At 45.6% G+C, this 24,545-nt stretch overlaps 2 protein-coding genes across 3 annotated transcripts; one reads left to right on the forward strand and one right to left on the reverse strand.

The window, feature by feature from the left end:
* Window positions 1-158: 158 nt before the first annotated feature.
* PSMD13 (proteasome 26S subunit, non-ATPase 13) lies at window positions 159-10,372 on the reverse strand. The gene is made up of 13 exons (XM_029911226.1): window positions 10,162-10,372; window positions 8,616-8,694; window positions 7,524-7,558; window positions 7,386-7,441; window positions 6,943-6,986; window positions 6,561-6,647; window positions 5,256-5,427; window positions 4,543-4,622; window positions 4,329-4,454; window positions 3,499-3,561; window positions 1,547-1,627; window positions 967-1,083; window positions 159-269 (listed from the first exon to the last, which is right to left on the reverse strand). The coding sequence occupies exons 1-13, from the start codon at window positions 10,254-10,256 to the stop codon at window positions 159-161; spliced, it is 1,146 nt and encodes a 381-aa protein (XP_029767086.1). The 5' UTR covers window positions 10,257-10,372.
* Window positions 10,373-12,532: 2,160 nt separating this feature from the next.
* Window positions 12,533-23,051, forward strand: SIRT3 (sirtuin 3). Of its 2 annotated transcripts, none has more exons than XM_024197836.1 (8): window positions 12,533-12,855; window positions 13,663-13,843; window positions 16,292-16,492; window positions 17,302-17,534; window positions 17,693-17,793; window positions 18,039-18,200; window positions 18,842-19,051; window positions 20,921-23,051. In XM_024197836.1, exons 1-8 carry the CDS (start codon window positions 12,780-12,782, stop codon window positions 20,939-20,941), a joined length of 1,185 nt encoding a protein of 394 aa, XP_024053604.1. In that variant the 5' UTR covers window positions 12,533-12,779; the 3' UTR covers window positions 20,942-23,051. The 2 variants fall into 2 exon arrangements, with proteins under 2 accessions (XP_024053604.1, XP_024053613.1); XM_024197845.1 differs by having other exon boundaries at window positions 16,295-16,492.
* Window positions 23,052-24,545: the final 1,494 nt, after the last annotated feature.

Consider the following 24,545-nt stretch of genomic DNA (forward strand, 5'->3'; position numbering starts at 1 on the left):
AGTACTGCAACCACCCCACAATTCCTTTTTGGCCAGGATCCCTACAATTACAACACCGTGAAATTTCCGATTTAAAAAGCTGAAATCATGAAATTTATGATTTTTAAAATCCTAGGACTGTGAAATTGACCAAAATGGACTGTGAATTTGGTAGGGCCCTAAACATGGGACATTAAGATCCCAAACTTGACCTCAAGTGTGGTGAGGATAGGACTATCATATGGTGTGATAGGACTCCAAGATTCTAAGTATGTGGGTTTCTGAGAAAGCTTTTAGAAAATGAGGATAATAAGGGAGGAAATTTTAAGGGAGAATCATTTTAAGTTTTATAAAATGAAGCAGTCCATCAGCTGTGATATTGTCTCATTAGGACAGCAACGTGCATTTCAGTTTCACTCAAAGCAAAGTCATAGGCCCCAAATGATGAGGTACCAACCCTGGGAGACTAGCGCTTAACCTTTCTTCCAAAGTCAATCCCTGTTAGATGTAAGGTCTCAGATATAGAGGATGTGCAACATGGCATAGTTATTAACCTGAAATCTTCAGTTTTCGCTTCATTAAATTTAAAATTTGTTATATTAACCCAAGTTTTTGTCAATTTATATGAAGTGTGCATGTGTGATGTGCCTATTGTTTGCATGGCCCTATTCTCAGAATCTCAGACACACTTATTCCATCCATCATGTTCCCAAGGAAGGCTTGCAAGTACAACTGCAAAGGTTAGTTATGGATATCTGGGTTGAAACCAAGGTCTTGTTATTTTGTGAAGGGAGAACTTTTCAAATAATGTTTTCCTCTGGAAGGGGAACCTTTGCTAACTCTCTTCTCCAAACCATTGCAAGAAATGGGCAGAGCCAAGGTCTGAGTACTACAATCTTATTAATAGCTCTCATGTCAGTATTCAGGCCAATCACAGATCGAAAAGAAGGTGAGTTGCCATTGGTTAAGTATTTCAGCTGACATTACCTGCTGTAAATCCAGCACACGCGGTTGGACCCAGGTCATGTGCACTTTCTTATCCACTTCATCAATACTGCCCTTTACTAACCCTACTGAGAGAGCCTTCATCACCAGCAGTTCCACCTGAAGATAGGAAGAAAGGGATTAAGAACCAGTCACTTTTCACAAAGACTCCCCAATTCTTTTAAATTGAGTCATCTTATAATCCAGTCACTAGACTACTGTTCGCCACAGCACAAAACGAAACTGAAAAGTGGCACAAGGCAACTATCTCCACGACAGATCACTCTGACCAAGATGAGCAGCATTCTATACAAACATCTGGATCCACAGGAATTAAAACTGTGTGAGCTTGTTCTACTAAGGAATGCGAGGGCTACCTGTGTCTGAGACAGAGGGCAGGAGATGGCAATTCATTCTTCCTCTACAGCCAGAGGATTCTTTGCAGTTAATTCACAAACATTAATGCAGTGAATTTCCCCCCCCACTATTTGACAACATATAGAAATGAATCTGTTCCTCGGATACTGTTAGGAACCTCACATTCAAGTTACTTATTGTCATCATTAGCATTAACACAACTCACCTCATTCACGGTGACTTTGGCACTTTTAGCAATCTCTTCAAAAGTGAGCTGTCTGTGATTGGCTGGTCGGGTGAAAGTCATCTAAAGGCAAGCAGAAAATCAGCACTCTTCAGATTTCTTCTCCCAAGATGTACTGAGTCTCCCTAGTACTGTCCTCCAGAAGCCATAAGGTATGTCAACACAGCAATTAAACACCCATGGCTGAACCAGGTCAGCGGACTTTAGCCCAGGGGGCTCAGGCTGCAGGGGTGTAAAATTGCTGTGCAGATGTTCGGCTGGGGTCTGAGCTCTGGGATCCTGCAAGGGGGGAGGGTCCCAGAGCCCAGACTCCATCCCAAGCCTAAACGTCTACACAGCAATTTTTAGCCCCACAGCCCAAGCTAGCTGACCCGGGCCGGCCACAGTCATGCCGCAGGGTCTTTTATTCCAGTGTAGATGTACCTGCAGACTTGAACCTCATCTCTACCTGTGCAAATCAGAGGCCCTGATAACAAAGGGCCAACAGCAGCTAGTTCTCCCTCTATTTTTTAAAAAAAGACTGCTTTATTGAAGATGCTAAAGTAAGCAGCAGTCACTTCCCCACCCCCCATCTACCTCCCCAAACAGTAGGCTCCCTAAGAAACAATCGCTCAAAGACAAAGTAGATTCTAATCCTAAAGATGGAAATTCTCCATGCACATCATGTTATTGGCATAACTGCAAGTGTTTAAGGACCAGTAGACCAGTGGTTTTCAAACTTCTTTTCTGGGGACCCAGTTGAAGAAAACTGTTGATGCCTGTGACCCAACGGAGTTGGGGATGAGGGGTTTGGAGTGTGGGAGGGGCTCAGGGCTGGGGCAGAGGATTGGGGTGCGGGGGTGAGGGCGGCAGGGTGGGGCCAGGAATGAGGAGTTCAGGATGTGGGAGGGGGCTCGGGTTGGGGTGCAGGAGGGAGTCAGGGCTCTGGGCTGGGGCCAGGGATGAGGGGTTTGGGGTTCAGGAAGGGGTTCCGGGTTTGGGAGGGCTCAGGGATGGGGCAGGGGGTTGGGATGCAGGAGGGGGGCAGGGCTCTGGGCTGGGGCCAGAGATGAGGGGTTTGGGGTGCAGGAGGGGCTCCAGGTTGGGGAGGGCTCAGGGCTGGGGCAGGAGATTGGGGTACGGACTTACCTACGGCGGTTCCCAGTCAGCGTTGCAGACGGGGTGCAGAGGCAGGCTTACCTCCTGTCCTGGCACCGCGGATTGCGCTGCGCCCCGGAAGCAGCCAGCAGCAGCTCTGGCTCCTAGGCAGAGGCGCACAAGCGGCTCCGCGCAGTTCTCGCCCACAGGCATGCCCCCCCCCTCCAGTTCCCAGCCAATGGGAGTGTGGAGTTGGTGCTTGGGGCGGGGGCCGCGCGCGGTATCGGAAAAGGTAGGCACTAGCCTGCTTTAGCTGGACAGCACCACCGACGGGGCTTTTAACAGATTAGGGTTACCCATACCCATTGGTGACAATGAAACCAGGCCTTGTACATGGAAGGAATGCCAGGACAAGCATTTCTGTGTCTTAGATGTTAAAGGATTTCCTTGCATGGGGAGGGTTTTCAACCCTTATCCATTTGAGGCGAGAATTTGGGTGTTCTTTAGGCAGTTATGTTGGGACATAGTTTAAGAACCATCCCTTCAGATGCTGTCTTTGGAAACATAACCTTTTTGGCTCTTGCTGTCTCTTACTAACATCTACTGGCACTTTCTTCCAGCAGCACTTGTCTTTGAGCACCATCAATAGGCAAAATCATGTAATGCCACCATTAGTGATTTATATCTAAAGAGCAACTATATAAAATAGCAGTAGACTGAAAGCACCATGCACACAGCTCTCAACTCACAAACAGAATCTACTTGGACACTACAGGGAAGTTAATCATGGGGACACCTTCCAGACACATATAACAGACAATTGGGGTGCCCTATCAGGGTCTCAGCTAGCAGCTTACCTCCATGAGGCACAGCAGCTGGATCTTCTTCAGGAGAAGAGCTTCATTTGCAGCCAGGTCTGGCTGTGAGATAACAAAAACATTAAGCAGCTGTCCATGAATAAAGTTAATTTTTCTTCTGTTTCTTTCTTTTTTTTTTAAGTTACATCCTGTGCACTAAAAATGAGCCACACAGAGGGTAAATACCCTCTCATCTGTCTTGCTTCTCTGCTAAAAAGCCCTGGATTCAAACCCAGTACTGGCTCACCACTCCATATAGCGCTAACAAGGAGATGGCGTACTGTTAAATGCTATCCTCTGCATGATATGCAAAATCATGGTCCTTAACTAAGGGCTATCTAGATGGACAATAAAGATCTCTGGGAGCTATTGCCGTATTGACAGCTTCCTGCATAATCACTGAAATATTAGTATTGACAATCATTACTTTGCAAGTGTTTCGGGAATGTGAGAGGCATTCTCTTTAGCGTTTTCCATAGTACCTTCAAAATGATATTTAAGTGTGTCCCAGGTAAGTTAGATTGGCACAGCAAGAGCCCCAGCAGACCCATGAAATCTTCCTTGGTTACAGAAGACTTTTTCTTTCATCCTTTATATTTACTTTCATGTATTTATTCTAATCAATCTAATTATGGTGGGAAGGTGCTGTTAGAAACGTTATGGTGGAGATTTTACATGGACTGAAGTCAGGAAAACTAGAGTTATGGATTGTATATTATCCTCAACTCTGTCCCTTTGTACTCCCACATTATTTTATTATTCTAACTGATGTCTATGCATTTATCAGGGCACCATGAAGTTGTGTTGTGTTTCCCACCTCACTCACTCACCTGCTGACCCCAGGCAGTCTTCAGAGCCTGGAATTTCTCTACATTACCACTATTGAAGGCATAAAGTGTGTCAATCAGCCACTGTCTGTCAGTGTTTCTCAAGGACTCCAGCACAGGGTGCATGAGCTGTGATAAATAAGTCAGGACAGCATTATTGACCAACTATAACCAATTTCCATCATTCAACAGCTGAGACAACCCAGAGTCTACTTACCAGCTCCCCAAAGTTATAAACTCCTTCTCCTAGGAGTCCTGCCAGCCCCAAGGTAAAGGCTCTCTCCTGCTGCTCTGACACTGCAAGGAAGAATAGTGTGTGTAAAGCGACAGCTTCAACCCTATTGCTCCTTCCTCTTTCAGTATGTGTATATGATCTCTCTCAGATTTTTTGGTCATCATCACCTCCACATTTACTCAAGACTGCAAACATGATCAAATCTAATCTTAATCCACGTAAAATGCAGTTCCATGCCAATACTGGAGGCTGCAAGAACCAGTGTGTGACAGAAATCCACTCCGGTGCAGCCTGAGGGTCTGAACTGCTTGAGGTCACTGACCACCTCAGTGATCTGCTTGCAGCAGAGCCCCTCCCCGGTTGGAAATTCAGAGGAATACCATCATTTACCATATCAGCTACGCAAAGGAGATCACAAGAATTGGGAAACGGTCATTTACTCTCCCCTACCTTACTGACAGTCTCCCCACCCCCATACATCTTGGATACAGTAGCCCTGAGATGAATGAGCAAGCAGAATTCATCTCTCTGGGTGGACTCTACTAGGATAATGGTGGAGTTATATAATACAACAATGCTGAGGAAAGCTGACTTCCCTACGTGCCTACAGCTGGACTACACTGGTGGAATAGGCCAGAACTGAATGAACATGGAAACTGCAGTTCCCTATATCTGGCACAAGGAGGCAGACTTACCTGGCAGATCCTTGACATCAATACAGCCCAGGAACCGCAGTGCATCCTTATAGTAAGAGGCATGATTCCCAATTGTCTGGTAGTACTTGCTGGAAAGGTCGTAGAAACGGCTGTGAACAGATGTCACCCCAGGGAGATTGTTCAGCATCTCCTCAACATCCTCTATGGTCTCCTAAAGAAAGGAGAAAGTCCAACTCTTGACACACAGACATTTTATACACATCTGTACCTTTCACCTCCGCCACTCACTATTTTAGTTAGTCTTGAAATTTACAGCTTATCACAAATTATATTCACACGTTTGGTTCAGAAATCCCATCCAGAGTGAATCAGATGAGAGTGCAGCTGAGAACATTAGTAACAGCATTTGAAATAAAGCAAGACTCCCCCCTTTCTCCCAAAAAGTCTCATTCATATTTACAAACACTGGTCAGTGAGTGCACTTCTTGACCCTTGAAACTTCATATTTCCATTAATACAAGAACATGAACAACTGAAGGATCCCCATTTGGCTCACGTTGGTGAAAATAATATATCAACTTTGCCTAATAATAGTAGAAATGTAGGGCTGGAAGGGTCTTTGAGAAGTCATCAAGTCCAGCCCTCCACGCTGAGACAGGATCAAGTAAACTTAGACCATCCCTGACAGCATTTGTCCAACCTGTTCTTAAATACCTCCAATGATGGGGATTCCACAACTTCCTTTGGAAAAACCATCTGTCAAAGTGGATTCCCTCTTACCCTAACGCTCCAACCCACAGTTATAATATCAGTAAGCTCCCTCCCCCCCCCAAAAAGGTCAACCAAGAAGCTAAATACAGATATACAATACTTCTTAGCTCTTTGCCAAACCACATACATGATGCTAAATTCGTAGAACCACCCCGAAGTTGCAGTCCGAGACACAGAAGGGTTAAACTCAAGGGTTTTTCTAGCCCTTCTCAGAGGCAGCTGCTGATTCACACCAGCTGAAGATCTGGCTTCATATGGGTCATTAGTGAGGATAGTCATACACTAGAAGTATATGCCACTAGCATCTCAGCTAAAGGAACAACACTAGAAGGAACAGCCAGTGTTATCAGAACTAAGCAAACACTTTCCAGCCTTCCAAATAGAGCTGGATTTCCAGGAGACTTGCCCATGCTGCCTAAGAGAGGTTACAGATGAACTTAAATTCACAAAATTCAACAGACACAGAAAGAGAGGGGCTGCCTCTAAAGGCTAAGCAAGTGCTGAAATACATGGGCATCCAGATGAATTGAGTGCGCTCAAACAGACAAAACCTAAATGCCAACATAATCTCACCTTTGTGACCTGTAGGTCGCCAATGTTTAACTTCAGAGCCCCAATGGCTGTTTTACATAAAATCACAGCCTCATCACTGCTTTTCACCTGCAACCACAAAACAGTTACACATCAGAAAAACAGAACTGTTCCAACCACGCAGACAACTACTGACAGTTAAAGCATAACAAGTGCTAATTTAGTTAGGTTGTGTTTCTTGCTGTGTTCCCAAATCCAAATCCATGTTGGCTTGTTCACAGAGAATTGTATGTACTGAAGAATATGCCTTCTCCAATATAGACACAGATGTAAACATATCTACTCGCACAGACCTACAATAAAAAGCAGCAGCTATTTTATTTAACTGTGCGCCAACAGGAAAAAACTTGGATTTCACAAATACCTTTTCTCGAGTCTTTTCCAGGAAAGTAAGGGCCACATTGGGATCTAACATGGAGCAAGAAGGAAAGCATATTAAGGATCCAAACAGCAGAATATTTGAACCTACCACAAGAAAGTACCTTGATTGGCTCCACAGAACTCAGAGCCAGATTCTCAGCCGGTAAAAGCCATCATACCTCCACTGAAGTAAACGAACTATGCTGATTCACACCAGCTGAGGATCTGGCTCCAAATGCATCAGCCATCTCTCCAGCAAGGTCCCTTCTGCAGCAGTAATTTCACCATTAGTTGTAAAATTCTATGAGTTTATGCTTTTTACTTTCAATATTGTGCAAACCAGTTGCCTCATTTTCACATTGAAGTCTTGGCTGTTGCCATCAGCCAGTTAAACCCTAGGCCTAATAGCCCTAAAAAGTCACCATTAATACTAGAAAAGTTACTCACCTGTCATCTGTCTAACTACATGAAGAATGATCTCTACCAAGGACAAAGGGTTCACCCTGAAATGAACAACATGGCATCAGAACAGTTAAAATTAAGAGTGCACAAGCTACAAACTTATGTACAAGTAGTCAATCTCACCTGTGTTCAAACTCACTGATGAAGTTCTCATAAAGCTGTGGGCGGTAAAAAAAAATTGTGACAGCCAGTTAGTGACAGAATATTTCATTATAGTGAAATAGGCAACTTGCCCATCGTTCAATATAAACTCCTCCCTCAAAGTAATTTTGTACCCATAGGTGGAGGTATCTAAAATGTACTGACACTAGACTACAGAAGCCAAAAATTGCTCATCTTATGGAGAGCAGTCTCCAGGATCTCCTCCCAACTGTGGAGAGTGATTCACCAGTTAATAGATTCATGAGACAAGACTAGTCTCTACCAAGAGGGGGTTACCTAGGTCTGTTTACCCCTCTCTGTTGTGAGGGGCCTCTATTCCACTAAGTATCCATACAGTCAATAGAAGCCTAGCTATTTCAGGTTTCTCTACACACCCCACTCTAAACATGTAGAGCATGTCCATAAGCTCAGGGCTTTCCTCACTGATGTCAATGTCTTTTTGGTGAATCATAATTTGATATAAAAATGCAAAGAAGAAGGAAATGAGCAGAAATGAATCACAGGAGTACCTAGATTCATGCAAGTTCAGATATTTGTGTGCTGCATTCTTAAAGATGACAATATGCCTAAGTTGGAAGAGAGGAATGAAATCTGCACTGATACCTGAGTTTGTGAACTCTCAGGAAAACCACTCTGCGCACACAGTTAACCGCTTTGTTGCCAAGACTGAAGAAAAGCCTTTTTAAAAAAACACAGGTGAACCAAACTAAGACCTGTGAAGACCTGAAACACATCTCATTCCATTCCTTACATTACAGCGCCATTATTTTACCTAACCCATTTCACGCTTTAGAATGTTTATAAAACATGGCCAAATTATGCCCAAAGTCCAATCCATAAACTTTTAATACTAATAAATTGTATCTATTTGTTGACATTTTTATAAATATTCAGACCCTTCCAAATAGATGGGGTGCGGTTAGGAAGTTTTAAAGCATATTTTCTGATCCCACAATGTTTTGGCAGGCCTTTGCACACCTATTTTATATCAGCCCAAGAATGCTCACACTGTCATCTTTGCACTGACACTTGCTTAAGAATCAACCTATTCACCTTGATGAGGCCATCTCCTTTAGCAAAGCAGGGGTCCTGCACAAAGTCCAACACCTGCAGAGTCAGCTGGTGCCAGAGTCTGAAAAAACAAAAACAAAGAGGCCCCTGGCATCAGCAAGCATCAGTACAATAAGCAATACTATCAGACAGACACCTACTGAAATACAGAGGAAAACATTATAAAGCTAATTTCAATTAATCCATAAGGACCAATATAAAGGATCATTTATGACTCAATTCAGCACTAGCTCTGAAAAAGTTAAAGACCTCAGCTGGCCAGGACCATCAGCCTGGTGCTTATAACTATTCTAGACCAGACTTCAATTAAAAAAATATAGTGTTCAACTTTTTCCGCATGTATAGTTCAGAGGAATAGTAAAAACTGAGTGCAGCTTTCTGCAAAAGATCTCAAAGCACATAAGAAGTATGAATCAACCCTCAAAACACCCTCCAAGGGAAAACACTACTTTCCTCTTACACATGAAGAAACAGGCAGCAAGAAATCACAGGGAACCACCAATTTCTAGCCTATTTCAAAACCCTGTCAATTATTTTTAAAAAGTTGAAGTATGGTTTCATGTTCTACATGCATTCCTCAATCCGTGACAATTTTTGTAGTTTCAACAACCATATTTTCCTATATTTTAAAATTAGGTTTCTCTCTGTTGTTGCTGTGAGCAAGACCGACAAACAGGTGAAAATCACTAACAGAGAAACAATGAAACTGACTATGTATAAAGTGCGGTCAAACAAAATAAAACTGAAAAAGCATCTCAAATTTGCTATAATTATCCTAGGCGTTTTTTGTAACTACTATAAGTAAAAGATATCAGATAAGTGTGGTTTTTAAGTTAAAGGTGTCTCTTCAATATGACATTAACTGAAGAGTACTGGATGGCATTACTACAAGGGGGATTGCATTTCTTGAGCACCATCATTTCCTGTAACCCAACAGTTCTCAAACTTCATTGCACCCTGACCTCCTTCTGACAACAAAAATTACCAGGAGGGGGGACTGGAGCCCGAGCCTGCCCATAGCCCCAACACCCTGGGCTGGGGGGTGGCAAAGCCCAAAGGCTTCGGCCTTGGCCCTGGACCCCAGCAAGTCTAGCACCAGCCCAGGCGACCCCATTAAAATGGGGTCACGACCCACTTTTGGATCCCAAGCCACAGTTGGGAACCCCTGCAGTGTAACCCATTTACAGTGGAGATGTCAGAGCAAAGGTGCGCTTCTGACGCTGCACTGAACCCCCCAGGTAAGTGCACCGGGGGTGGGAGGGCGGTCTGCACAGAGGTGCAGGATTTGCTCCCCTGGGGGGGTCTCCTGGCGGAGGAGGGCAGAGCCCCAACACCAGCTCATGGAGCAGCCCTCAAGCAAAGCGCTCGAGCCTCTCAGCACCGGGGCAGAGCGCAGGCCCCAGCTCGCCCGGGGGGACGGAACCACTCCCGCCCCACCCCACAGCAGCGAGCAGCCCCCGGCCTCCCCACAGTCCTCTCCCCCGTGCGGGGCTCCCCGCCCCTCTTCCCTTGGTCCCGGCCCGCTCACTTCTTGGTGTAGAGCTCCTCCAGGCGGTGCCACACGGCGGCCTGGCCCGGCCCGGAGCTCTGGCTCTGCTGCAGGAAGCCCGGCACGTCCTTCATGATGGCGGGCGGGGAAGGGGGTGAAAGCGGGGCGGGGGGAGCGAGACGAGAGAACCCCAAGGAGCAGGAGGCCAGGCCAGGCCACCCCGCTACTACCGCCGGAACTGCACACTCACTTCCGGTAACGAACCCCCGTCGCGTGCGCGCGCGCGGCATGACGGGTACCGTATGGCCTCGCGTACTGCAGTCCCGAAACCCCGCCCTGGAGGGGGAGGAGCCGCTGCCTGTCCTGGGCCCGCTGGCCTGGTGCGGGCGCAGGGGTGCTCGCTGGTAGCCATGGCAACGGGCGCGGCCTAGGCCTAGGTCCTGCAGCGCGGAGCAGTGATGGGAGCTGCCTGGAGCGGCTCTGACCCCCACAGCTCCAGGGAACGTGCCACGGGATCCAGGGGACACGAGCAGCCCGTGCCCACGGGGCGGGTGTTTCCATCTCCAGCAGCCCATCTCCCCTCCCAGCACCATCACAGCCGCTCCTCCACGTGCCGCCATGGCATGGCCAAAGGGCCTTGCGCCAAGCGCCGCTGGCCAACACTAACTCGTGGCCCGTCCTTCCAGCGCATTGCATCGAAGCGCCATGGCGTGGGGATGCCATGTCTCAGCGCCACGACATTTCGGAGATCTCTAGACCAGTTGGGACCATGTCACGGACACGGCTTTGGGCTCTCGGGACTCCCTCCTCCCCCTGCTAAACACGTGTTACTGCATTCAACAGTGAAGTTCTCCTACCCTCCTTCCCCCAAAAGTGTAACCGTAGCAATTTGGAGTCACCACTGATTCTGTTTAGGGTAGCAATGTTTTTCAAAAGCCTCTGAAGGACGGTGCACCCACCAGTTCATACAGTGTGGGGGGGTCACAAGGGGTCACAGACCTGCCCCCCTAAAAAAATTAAGCTGAGCTGCTGAGGGTGGCCCTTTATGCACCGTCTTACCAAAGCTGCTGCTTCCAGATAATGATAGAGTCCCACTTTTTTCAGACCACTTTAAGCACTTCACTAAAGTACCCCATTCTCATCTATCCCTGCCCAATGGGCACCCTGCTCTGAAGGCCAACCACTACCATGAAGATAATTGAAAGTCATACTAAAATAAACAAATTATAGGGTTTTTACTTGAAAATCCACATTTCCCCAACTTTGGGGGAAGTGACCTCAGAGAAACAGTTGATTTGGCCTCCATCCCTTCCTTTGCTAAAAAGCAGGAAATCCTAGTGCATTTATTAACAATTCAATGGATGGAGGGGAGAGTATAGTAATGGCAGCAGTGGACAAATACAAAGATGTTTGAAAGGGCAGCAAATACTGTTGTATGACAGAATTAAAATAGAGTAAGAGCTAAATACATTTTTTAAATGGCATAAAATCAGTAAAATGAGGTTCAGCAATTTCACATAGGGAGAGATAATCAAATACACAGGTTTACAGTGGGAAAATAATGGCTCAGCAGGAGAATTGCAGGTGCGGATCTCTGAGTAATTTCGGTAGATGATAAAATGGATAGGAACCAATGCAAGGGGAGCTATTGGGGCACTGATAAATGGATCAATAGGCTGCCTAATTTCAGGCCTAAATTAGGAATGGTGACAGTGATACCTGAATGATAGGAACAGTGCCCAATGCTACAGTATGAGGGCACTGAATTGCTGGAGCTGTCACCGTTTAGATAACATCAAGGTTCAGAGCACGCATGGTCATGAAAGATCCATGGCACATTTTGAAAGATTTGGTGTTAATTACAATGTCCTGGACACTTTCCCATCCAGGATATCGCCTCTTGCAGGACCTATATTCGGGATTGCCAACTGTACATGTTTGAAAATCATAAACTGGGCCCCCAAAATCATGAGATTGAAAACAAACCATTTTGGTTTCTTTTTATTTGCCTTTTGCTTTTGGGGCTTTTACGGTGCTCTCAGGTCAGATGTTCAAGCCTTTCTCCACTATCATGAGGGCTAGAAATGTATTTTAAAAAAAAGCTGAATTTTCACCTCATCACTTGTCTCCAGCAGCTGGGACTGCTCAAATATCCCAAGACTTGCAATAAAATCATAGTCATTCCTTGACCTAAAGACACTGTTGTATAGTGTAGCTAGAGATGAAGGCTGCTGTGCTCTACTCCATTTCAGTGGTTAGGTGTACGATCCCACTATACACAGTTTGTGTATAAGTGACAGCAACTATAAAAATACAAGCTACGGTTATTCTAGTATGAACTGCTGTGGGCTCTTCTATTATGGACATTGTGGTAAACCCTTTCAGCTGTTCTGCCGGGCTCAGGATCACCTTAAGCAAACAGGCTGGTGCTTTGCCCTGTGCCCTAGATCCCCCTTCTCCAGCCTCCAGGTCACTAGTGCAGCGAGTCCCAGGGGGATGCAGGAGATAGTGACCGCCCCGTGCCATGCTCCCTGCAACTAGACAGTCACTTAGTCGTCGGGGTGTGGGGAAAAGCAGGGAAGCAGCCACAGCACCTCACTCGTTCTCATCCACATCGCACAAGTCTCCACTTTCTGCTACAGGGCAAGGGCAGGGGAATGAGCCTGGGGTTACGGTTCAGAGTCGCGGCTGTTAGAAATGTGTTTCCTGCTGCGAGTCTTCAGGGATTCACGGGTAAGCAGCATATTCGGGCTCGGGGGGCGGAGTGTGAAAATGATCAGAGGGAAGGGGGCAGGCGGATTTGGGAAGACTTCAGATGAGAGGGAGGGGAACGGCAGGGTAAGTTGGCTGGCAAAGTTCAGAGGTGGCTGGGGCCTGGGGGAGAGTGGAGTGGCTTGGGCAGCAGAGTTCAGAGGGGACTGGGGAGAGCAAAGTACAGTAAATGAGTTTGTAGCATGTGGGGAGGGGAGCTTGCTGGCAGTGACATACTGTGTAAGGCAGAGTGTATGTTACATCTATAGCCATACCTGGCTGGTCTCAGGCTTTTCACCTGAGACTCAAGCTTTTCAGGGGTTTCTCGGTGTTAGAGCCAGGCGCTGAGTTTGCATGGCATGGGCTACCGGCTTTGCTTGTACCAAGTGTGCCATTAGGAAGCTCTGTGGATTTGGAGGTGCCCTCTTTTAGATGAGATGTAAGAGTGATAGAGAGACAAGGTGCGGGAGGTACTTTTACTGGACCAACTTCTGTTGGAGAAAGAGACTAACTTTTGTGCCACATTGAGCTCGTCTTCAGGTCTCTTTCACCAACAGAAGTTGGTATCATCTCACCCACCATGTCTCTCTAATATCCTGAAACCAACATGGCTACAGCTATACTGCATGTAAAAAGGATGTCACTTGTAATGCCATAATTCCTGGTAAATGCACGGAGCTGACTGTTCTTTCCATAACTCTGGGTAGATTCCTTTAAACCGGTCACCCCTGGCCCTGCCTTTCTAAGGGACCGTTGTCAGCTGGTCCAGGTTGTTATGTTTTGTTTCAGCCTGGCAGAATCTCTGGATATGCAGTCAGAGAAATCATCCCAGGAGGCCTGTTGGCTCCATGGGGGGCAGAAATCTTCCCTTAGCTTCCTTGGGATCTGGCTTCATCCCCACAAGTGGAACTTCCCTGCAGAGGGAGCCTCTGGAATGCCATGGAGAGATGGCAATTGCCTGTGGAGCAAGGTACGGCTGTTTTCTCATTTTGTGCTGTTCCCTGTCACTCTCGAGCACAATCCTGATAATTCTCCACAAACCAGGGCTCTGTTATCTTATGGACTCATCAGACTCTCTCACTGTCTCAGAAATACTCACCCCCAGGAAGGAGAAGATGAGACTGTTATAATTAAATTCACCAGATACTGTAAAGAATGCTGAGAGCTTGGAGCTAAGAACAGTGTTTACCATCTAAATGCACGGCTCTCTGTCTCTGTGAGCCACGCTGGTGCAGTATCTGCTGCCATGGGAACTCTTTGCGAGTGGATCAAGCAGCAGAGAGGCTTTGAAGAGAAATATTGGCCACTGCTAGAGATGGGACATCTAGTCTTATGCTGCAAAGCCCATGCTCTTGTGAAGACAATGTTCAACCCATGGAGGCCACATTCAGTGATTCTGTGACCTAATAATCACCACCACTAGGAGTCACCAAGAACCTCTGGGCTCTGCTCTCATGTCTGGATTTTGCCCTGATCAGAGTCAGCGCCCTGTGTGACGGGTTGGGTCACAGAAACCCTCTTGGGACTGCCACCTGATGTGCTGAGACTATCTCTGAGCCCGTTTTCCCTGCCAGCTTGGGACTTCAGTACCCTGTCTTGTTGAGCCAGACACGCTAGCTTGCTGCAAACACAGACCCAGGTCTGAACCACGTCCCCCAAAAGCTGCAGACTCAACTGAAAACAGCTTAAGAAGTGCTCCTGTCTCTAGCACCCAGACATCCAGTTCCCAATGGGACCCAAACCCCAAATAAATCCGTTTTACTCTGTATAAAGCTTATACAGGGTAAACTCATAAATTGTGCGCCCGCTATAACACTGATAGAGAGATATGCACAGCTGTTTGCTCCCCCAGGTATTAGTCACTAACTCTGGGTTCAATAATAAGCAAAAGTGATTTTATTATGTATAAAAAGTAGGATTTAAGTGGTTCCAAGTAATAACAGACAGAACAAAGTAAGTTATCAAGCAAAATAACATGCAAGGCTAAGCCTAATACATTTAAGAAACTGTTTACAGATGAAATCTCACCCTCAGAGATGTTCCAATAAGCTTTTTTCACAGACTGGACTCCTTCCTAGTCTGGGCCCAATCCTTTCCCTTGGTACAGTCCTTGTTCCAGCTCAGGTGGTAGCTAGGGGATTTTTTATGACTGCAGCCCCCTTTGTTCTGTTCCCATCCCCTTTTATAGCTTTGGCACAAGGCGGTAATCTTTTGTCTCTCTGGCTCCCCACCCCTCCTTCTAAATGGAAAAGCACCAGGTTTAAGATGGATTCCAGTACCAGGTGACATGGTCACCTGTCCTGTGAGACCCCAAGCCTTCATTCTTCCCGACCTGACTCACAGGAAGGCTTGCAAGTAAACAGAGCCGTCCACAGTCAATTGTCCTGGTTAATGGGAGCCATCAAGATTCCAAACCACCATTAATGGCCCACACTTTGCATAATTACAATAGGACCTCAGAGTTATATTTCATATTTCTAGTTTCAGATACAAGAATGTTTCATTCATACAAATAGGATGAACACTCAGTAGATTATAAGCTTTGTAATGATACCTTGCAAGAGACCTTTTGCATGAAGCATATTCCAGTTACATTATATTTACACTCATTAGCATATTTTCATAAAATCATATGGAGTGCAACATCACACCCTGGATGAGCAAACATTGCTTAGGTTGTTTGGGGCAATATTCTTCTCATGTGATGGATTGTAGATTCTCATTTCCTCTTCTGCACTTAAGGCTGAGCAGTGATTCAATTAGGTGTCTGCCACCTGCACAGGGACTCTACTAAGGGGGGGAATCCTGGATGGGATTCAGGGAGGGCTGAGGTTTCTTCAGTCCTTAAACTGGGCAGCCCTGTCAGAGTAGCATAGAAACACAATCCTAAGTGCTTTCTGGTTGCCAACCAGGATGCAAAAAGGGCTCCCGTGTGCATTAGCCATGGGGAATCGTATACTAATTTGGAGATTAAAAGCTCCCTTAACCCCAGTGCCTTGTCCATAATCCACCCAAATACACACATGGTGGTGCTGTGATGCTTAATGTCTTATTTAGATTGAAAACATCTTTGGGGTAGAGACTGACGTTTTGTTCTACGTTTGTACAGCACCTAGCACAATGGGGTCATGGTCCAAGCCTGGGTGCTAGCACAATAAAACAATAGATAATAAATGTCTGTTAAGTGCTTTGATATCCTCGTATGAAAGGGGCTGTAAGTGCAAAGGAATATATTGTGCTCCTGGGGGCTTCATACTAACTGCTACTATGTTTTCTCCCCTGAATTACCAAACAATAGCACATGAACCTACAATTGAAAGATTAGTTCCTGGCTTCCTAGGAAACACTTGGGATGTTTTTCTCCATCTGAGCAGCGTAAGTCCTTTTGTTACCTGCTGCGTTTCCTTTCTGCTCCTAGAAGGATCCAGGGGGCCAGACTGGTTTCCTTATCCACTGCTGCCACAGGCATCTTTGGGATCGGCCGAGGAGGAGATGGCAGTGGAAACCGGAAGCTCACCCTGCAGGATGTGGCAGAATTAATTCAGAAGAAGGAGTGTCACCGGATGGTAGTGATGGCTGGAGCTGGGATCAGTACACCCAGCGGCATCCCAGATTTTAGGTAACACCTCACCCCTTTCACAGATGCTTATTGGAGCCAAGCCAGAGCTGGAATTGATGATATTCCAAACCTAGGTAATACCAGGGGTCTGCCACTTACCATTCCTCTCCCTCTCACTAGTACTGGGGGTACTGATCCCAGCTCCAGCCATCACCACCACCTTCTCATTAGTGCTAGTTCGTGGCATGCCAGCAGCATTTCAGACTACATTAAAAAATCACCGTGTCTGCTGCTTCTCCTTCCCTGGCATGCTTGGACAATGCCACAGTTAAGATGAGTGCTCCCTTCAGCAGCTCAGACTCCATATGAAACCTTGATCCAGATCCTCAGGCCCAGATGAGTTGTGCTTATTGCTTGATTTTGCCTCTGCAGTTCCCCAGTTCTGGGGCTGTCCAGGAGCCAGTCTGGCCATGGCGTAAACTAGAGTTGAAACAGGGGCCACTCCGTCAGCCCAGGATCACTGGACCACAGTGCACTTGCTGTGGCCCTTCCCATCCTCAGCAAATCCTGAACATGCCTCATACATCAGGGGATCTGGAGTTGGGTGGTGTAGAGCCAGCGATGCCAGTTTGACATCACCTGAGGGGGTTCCTCTTACATGCAAGGGAAATCCTCAGCTGCCCACTTAAGGCTCCTTTGCCCTGCCTCAGCTGCAGAAAGCAACCAGATAGGGCTCAAGAATTTGGTCATTCTCTCTCTGAGAGGTGTCATATGTCACGCTCTAGGGGTAGGTGTCTTTAGAAACATCTGTACTGGGTTTGTTTTCCTGTGGCATTCTGACTGATAGGTTCCCTTTGTCCCCTCTGCAGGTCTCCTGGAAGTGGCCTGTACAGTAACCTTCAGCAGTACAACATTCCCTATCCAGAAGCCATCTTTGAAATTGCCTACTTCTTCCACAATCCTAAGCCCTTTTTCACTTTGGCCAAGGAGTTGTACCCTGGCAATTACAGGCCCAACTACTCCCATTACTTCTTGCGACTCCTGCATGACAAGGGGCTCCTTCTGCGTCTGTACACCCAGAACATTGACGGGCTGGAAAGAGGTGAGTGTCACCTTCCTGGCTTTCCTTGATGGACTGCAGGGAAAAGACAAGATGGGGTGGAATACAAGAGTGGGGCTGTTGAAACATCAAATGAATTTGGGGCCAGTAGGTTCAATTTCCTTGTACTGAGTTGATCTTCTCTCCATCTTGTGTTCAAGTTGCTGGGATCCCTCTTGATAAACTGGTGGAGGCTCATGGCACCTTCGCCACTGCCACATGTACCGCCTGTTGGAGATCCTACCTGGGTGAGGACTTCAGGGTGAGTGGCAGTTGCGGGGGCATCAACACAGAGACAACAGAAGCAAATTCAAAGGGATCCTGCAAGCCAGTTACCTTGTCCTCATGGCCGAGACAAGGTTCCTGTTCCAGGGCAAATTTTGTTTTGTTGCGATGTGATATGATGGCAAACCCATGTGTGCTTGTGGGATGGATGGAAGATGTAATGGTGGAGTTGCCATGCTGCCTGGTAAAGCATGTGGCTGCTGATGGGTTTTCTTGTTTCAGGGAGATGTGATGGCAGACAAAATCCCCCACTGCCCAGTCTGCACTGGACTCATCAAACCTGACATTGTGTTCTTTGGAGAGGAGCTCCCACACCGGTTCTTCCTGCACGTGACAGATTTCCCCATGGCAGATGTGCTCTTTATCATTGGAACCTCCCTCGAGGTCTGTGACATAGATCATGAGAGGGCTACGGGGATTCAGGACGTTGGGACTCAGGCAAATAGTGCAAAATTGAACAGGGCTTTGGGGGAAATGGGGGGGTGGGTTCAGGGATCAGGAAAATGAAGAGAGGAATTTGAGGACATAGGGTGAGAAGCGGAGTACTCAGACTCTGTGTGGGGGTATATGGAAACAAAAGGCAGCTAGACAAGGTCCATGGAGCTCAGGATAAGGATGTGGGGATGGACCTCTGGGGATGGAAGAGATGAGTTTTGTGGATACTTGAGGCGGTAATAGTAATAACTGGGGTGGACTCTGCTGGAGAGATGCCCCCTGCCAATTCAGTGATGTGCCAGCAGGGGGTACAGTAGATAATAGCTTTTGTCTGGGATATTCCTCTCAGCCAGTTTGCCCAGGTTATGAGATGCAGTATAAATTTTGTTATTAAAAGAGGGTCTGTGTAATACGGAAGAGTCAGGCTGCGAGGTTTGGGGTCCTCTGAGACCCTGCATTTTGAGTCCCTGAGGTTCAGTTTGTGGAGTACAGTGAATTCATTTTGTGTGGGCTTTGGACTCCCCTGCTGACCTCCACTCCTTGGATGAAGCTCTCTGTTTCTTTGCTCCTTGTGGGGGGATTTTTTTTAGGTGCAGCCCTTTGCCAGTCTGGCAGATGCAGTCCGCAGCTCTATTCCTCGTGTGCTGATCAATCGAGAGCTGGTGGGACCATTTGCGTACCAGCCACAGTACAATGATGTGGCCCTGCTGGGAGACGTGATCAGTGGGGTGGAGAAGTTTGTGGAGCTGATGGGCTGGAAGGAGGAGATGCAGGAGCTAATCCGGAGGGAAACAGAAAAGGTATGAAAGGCTCATGAAGGCCTCCTTCAACCTCGTTATTCTTTGTGTCAAAAAATATTCCAGTGCCAACAGGTAATAGGAATTGTGGGGACCAGAAAGTCACATAGAAGCCATCTTCACGTCTACATTCTGTACCTCGAGGGAGGAAGGGAGAGCAAATTCCAAAGGATAAAAGAAGCCACTAGGGCATTTAACAACGAATGCAGAGAGTTTATATCGGGAGACAAGAAAGTAGCCAGGGTTGTTAAATACATTTTCAGCCAACATCAGACTTGTCTCAGCAAGAAAAGAGAAGACCAAGACTGTGGAGTATAGTTCCCTAATGATGGAATGGTTTAACGGTATTTAACTGAATATCAGGGTGATCCTGATCTAGAATGATGTGGATATTTAAAAAGTACAAGCTGTTTTAAGGGAAGTCTGTTCTGTTTATTTACTGATGCATGTCCAGATAGACTTTTCAACCCCTAAAGAAGTGAAGAGGGTGATGGAGACTTGCCTAAGCCAGAGATCAGTTTACCAGAGACAACAGCTGGGCAATTAAGAAGCATACAGAAACAGAAAGGGTTAGGGTTAGATGCATTTAAAAGACAAATCATCACAAGCCTGATCCAAAGCCTAGTGAAATCAATGCAAAGACTCCCATTGACCTCAACAGACTTTTGATCAGACCCCAAGTCCAGGATAACATGCACTCCAGGGTGCAGACTGCAAAAGTTCCATAGAGATTCTGAAGGACTGGAAAGTTACCAGTATCACTCCCCATGCCAAGAGAAATACCCCTGCCGTGTGCCAAACTAATCTGCACACATTATAAACACAAAAAAGTGGTGGCTTTTTTCCTCCTCTCAGTTTTCAGAGCAGAGGCTGTCGTGAAGTCTCAGTATTAAACTTCATTCATTTTAGAATATTCACGGTGGGTCAGATCCTCAGCTGGTGTGAACTGACATCGCTCTCTTGATTTCAATGGAGAGACAGTAGAGCTAAGCTGCTTTGTGCCAGCAGATGATCTGGCTCTGTAATTGTATTGATTCCTTCTGAAGTGTTACCATAAATAAAATTAACCTATAATTGCCAAAATAAATAACGTATTCTCTTTGCTTTTTCATGGGTTTGTTCTCTTATTTGCTGATTTACAGAATCATTTCATTCACAATGGCTCTCCCATTCATTTGTATGAAGTAATGAGGTTGTGCAGTCATCCCTGTTACTAACAGGAGTAAAAGCATTTGTCTAGTCTGGTAGTAATGAAATGCTAAGCGCCTAATCCTGCAAACCCTCGGTCCTCTGAGAAGTCCCATTGACACAGGTGGTCCTTTGAGATCTTCAGAAGAGAGATTATAAAAGAACAAGCTATTAATTATTTTATTTTACACTAACATTAATTAGGGACCATTAGTAGTAGTATTTAATTTTAGTCTAGTGGAGCATTTAACTCTGCTGGTATAAATGGGTGCAGCTCCATTGGTGTCAGTACAGTTTTGCCCATTTGCACCAGAAGAGAATTTGGCTCTGTATTTTTAAACAAAGTGCTGTGAGAGGGTTGATGTAGTATGGAGATCCCAGACCCCATTTTAACATTGCTGTTTCATTTTTCACTATCAGATTATGAGTCATCTACAGAGAGGATGATTAGTCATTTGTCAGGGGGTTTTTCATGGTAAGCCATTTGAGGGTAACACGAGAGCGCACAGCCCTTCATGTCATGGTTGTGCTGCTGTAACTCAATGAAGCAAATCCAGTTAATTGTGGTATGCACGCTCTCTCTCATCACCCTGGGCTTTTGGCCTGAGTGTCACCAGCTGAGCTGATGAACACTGGAACACGTGAATCGTGTTGACGAGCCATGAACGTTCTTTCTATTTTTAGCTGGATGCAAAAGACAACTAGGACAGCTGCCCTCCTGCTGCTGGGAAATGATGTTCACCTTGAAAAGGGGTAGGTGTCATCCCCTGCGAGCTGTGACGAAGTTACAGAAGAGAGCTGGGGAAAATGCTCTCCAGCTTTGCAGTGGCTACTGAGAACCCCTTTGGCTGTATCCGAGTGCCCTGCCGCAGTACAGAAAAGACCATCACACAAGACTCTTAGGAAGTGAAGACCGAATGGCAGGCTGTGGACTGGCTATTGCAGGAGACTTTCCCAATCTGACACCTCAGCCTGGCACATGTGCCCACTGAACGCTGTGACCGCTACCTTTTCGTCTTCCATTCTCCCAGATCACACATTTGGAGAGATTTTGCCTCTCCTTTTCTGTCACATAGATCCTTTAACAGCTGTATAAACTATCATCCAACTTTGTGATGTTCACTATTAGACTGGCCAGAGTCTCATTTCCCTCCCACCAGACATACTGGACTCCCACCAGAAATTCAGGATCAAATCTTAATAAGTTTCTTGTGAGTCTGGGTGTCCCAAGTTTTGGGTGCCCAACCTGAAATACCCTGGAGCGGCCTGTCAGAGGGTGAGAGCTCAGAATGTCCTGAAAATCAGGCCTATTTATAGTACTTCAAGTTGGGCACCCAAAGTCACTAGTCCGCTTTTGAAAATGTTAGTTGATCTGTCTCATTCTAATGCTGCTGGGATAAGTACCCAGCTCCATCAGACAGGTTCATAGAAAGTTTCCGGCTCCCTGAACCAGCTCTTCAAAAGAGCAGGTTTCGAATGCAAGCAGGGTTTTTTCAATTATTTGTTGCAAATTTGTTGTGTTTATTATATTGGTGAAATTGCTGCTAATCAGGAGGTGAAAGGTGTCAATGTGTCTGGAGATGATGCCTGGAAACCCCACTTCTGCTGAGCAAACAACCCTATGGGCCAATTTAAGCTGCTGTCTGAATGGAACGTGGTTTGATATCTGCACAGCAATAATAATTATTAATACTAGTAAGCTTTAATGCCTTTGCGGATGTCTACACATGGTATTTCAATGTCTGTTTCACACATTTCCCAAGGTCAATGCTTTGATTGCACTTCCCCCAATTTGGTTCATGCCCTTTGTTATCCTTCATTTCTCTTAATTATTCACTTAGCAACTATTCACCCTTTAAATGCTGGCTCAGTTCCTGGCACAGATTTACAGCTCACAGAATGCTCCAATCATATGGAGCAATCAAGGGTTTATTGTCTATTCACTGAGCCTTATAGGGAGGGAATGTTTGCCAGGACACCAGGGTTATTTCCTCCTCTTCTCAAAAGGTGCCATGGGATATTTAATTTGCACATCACCAATGGGCAAAAGGGATCCATGTTTAATGTCTCATCGGAGAGCACTACTAATAGTAAGAGGCCCCTTCCCCCTCACACTAGAGAGCTATCATTGCAGCTGAGCCCAAGTCCCAGCGTAGGATTTGAAATCACACCCTTCTGGCCTAGAGGCGAATGCAGCAATAATTAGCTCGTCTATTACAATGATTTTTCTGGATGTGACCTTTGACCAATACTACGTCTAAAGAAGCACAACAGAGGAGATGTAAAACACCTTGCTCAATGTGGTTATGGTTAATATTTTGAAATGCACAAAAGTCAAGGAATTTGAATGTTAAGGCTTCCATAGCTACTGTAACTCTGCGTCTTTGTACATTTCTCTCCCTTTATATTGTGTTAACTTTTACGCCTTAATATGTATGTGCAATGTGGCTAATTGACGGTAGCGGTATGAAACCTACCTTTGGATTATCTGTCTTCTATGCATTTAGAAACTTCAGGCCAAATCCTCAGCTGGCATAACTCAACAGCACTCCATTGACTTCACTGGATGTATGCTGATTTACACTAGCTGAGGATCTGGCCCTGTCATTCCTACCACTGTAGTAACAGAGTTTTTTGCCCTTGCACTTCTTTTAAATGAGGTCTGTGATTGAGCTCACATTCAGATGAACAGACTTGTTTATCTGAATGTGTGATTCAAATATATTTGAATGTTCTTACATGGCTGTGGGTTCAGCCATTGAAATAAATGTCATTTGAATTCATAGCCTAAATAAAAGCAGAAGTGTTTCTTTCACTTTGCAGCATTCCAGACAATTAGCCTAGCTGGAGTTCTGCCCATTTGTACACAGTTAACATTTTACTACAAAACAGCATATGTTGCTTCTCAACCGTATTTCGTTATACACGTCAAAGGTGCTTGTCCTGACTTGAGCCTCAATTCTGCAAAACCTTATACACAAGATTTACACATATAGGCAGCCCTATTAAAGTCAGTGGGACTACTCATATGTTTAATGTTGAGCACATGTGTGGAGCTTTTGTAGGATCAGTGCCTAAGTCCATTGCAAGCTTGAGTTTTAAACATGGCCTATTTCTGAGGAATCTGAACACAAGGAAATGGGCGAGAGGTGAGTAAAATACACCATGTTTTTCTTTAATTCCTTGAGCGGGCGAGGTTTCTGCCAGATCTAACACTTTGAAAAAGATCAGAGGTTTGCACTGAAAGTTTACTATTATTTTTTGCCAACTTCTATCTTAGAAAAATAAATACAATAAAATGGCTTGGCCCAGAATCTCCACACTTGATTTCTCCTGTTCTCCTCAGAGAGCCTGCTGTCTATTAGTGAAGATTAGTGGGTTAATTTTTGAGTTATTCAATTTTTTTTCTCCTTTTAAACTCCTTAAAAAACTTCCACAAAGTTCTTCACTAGGTGAAGAACTAAACATGCATTTTTAAAGAAGTAAATCTCTAGCCTTTTTCCCTTGCAGAGACAGCCTTTAAAATGTAAACCAATTGCTAAGTATATTTAGAATTGTTTTTCTCCCCTTAAAAATTCACAGTAGGAGACATTTTTAGGAAAAATCCCCAATTCTCCAGTCCCCCCAACCGCCCTCCACAGCTGCACTTCTGCCCGCCAGGGCTCCAACACCACCTTGATTTCCTGGACCACAACCTGTTCAGCGATAAGCCACAAGGCCCAACCCTTCCTGTCCATCCTCTCTGTACAGGAGAGAAACACCACTATGCTTAACCTACTCTCTCATTCAATATGGGTCAGAAATCCCACTATCTACATACAAGCAGGTAACCATTTTGCCCAGGTCCACTCCACAAACACTAGATGAAAACCTCATTCTGCAATTCGGTATATGCCCTTAGATATTCTACAAAGAGCAGAAAAGGGAACTAACATGCATGGACTGTATTACTTATTTTTAATAATTACAACCATTTAAAAAGTAATTGGAATACTTATGCTCCTATAGCTACAGTACATGTGGCGAGGGATGGGGGGCAGAGTTAAGGGTGTTAGTGGAATCCTAACTTAGAATTTCCTGAATCTCAGATGCTTAGATGTTTCAAATTAAACATTCAGTGATGTATTGGGTTTTTTTGAAACTAAAGATAGTTTCAGCCTTAACTGTCTCTTAATATAGCCTATTATTTGGGAATAAAACTAATGTTTGGAATGATCATGGCTATATGACGGACCCCCAGAAACACTGGCCATTTTCTAATTTGCTTAGAGTTGTGACACCACTCAGATGAATCATTGACACGCACTCG

This window comes from Terrapene carolina, unplaced genomic scaffold (assembly GCF_002925995.2).
Source record: "Terrapene carolina triunguis isolate 2854851 unplaced genomic scaffold, T_m_triunguis-2.0 Scaffold90, whole genome shotgun sequence".
Taxonomy (NCBI): Eukaryota; Metazoa; Chordata; order Testudines; family Emydidae; genus Terrapene; species Terrapene triunguis.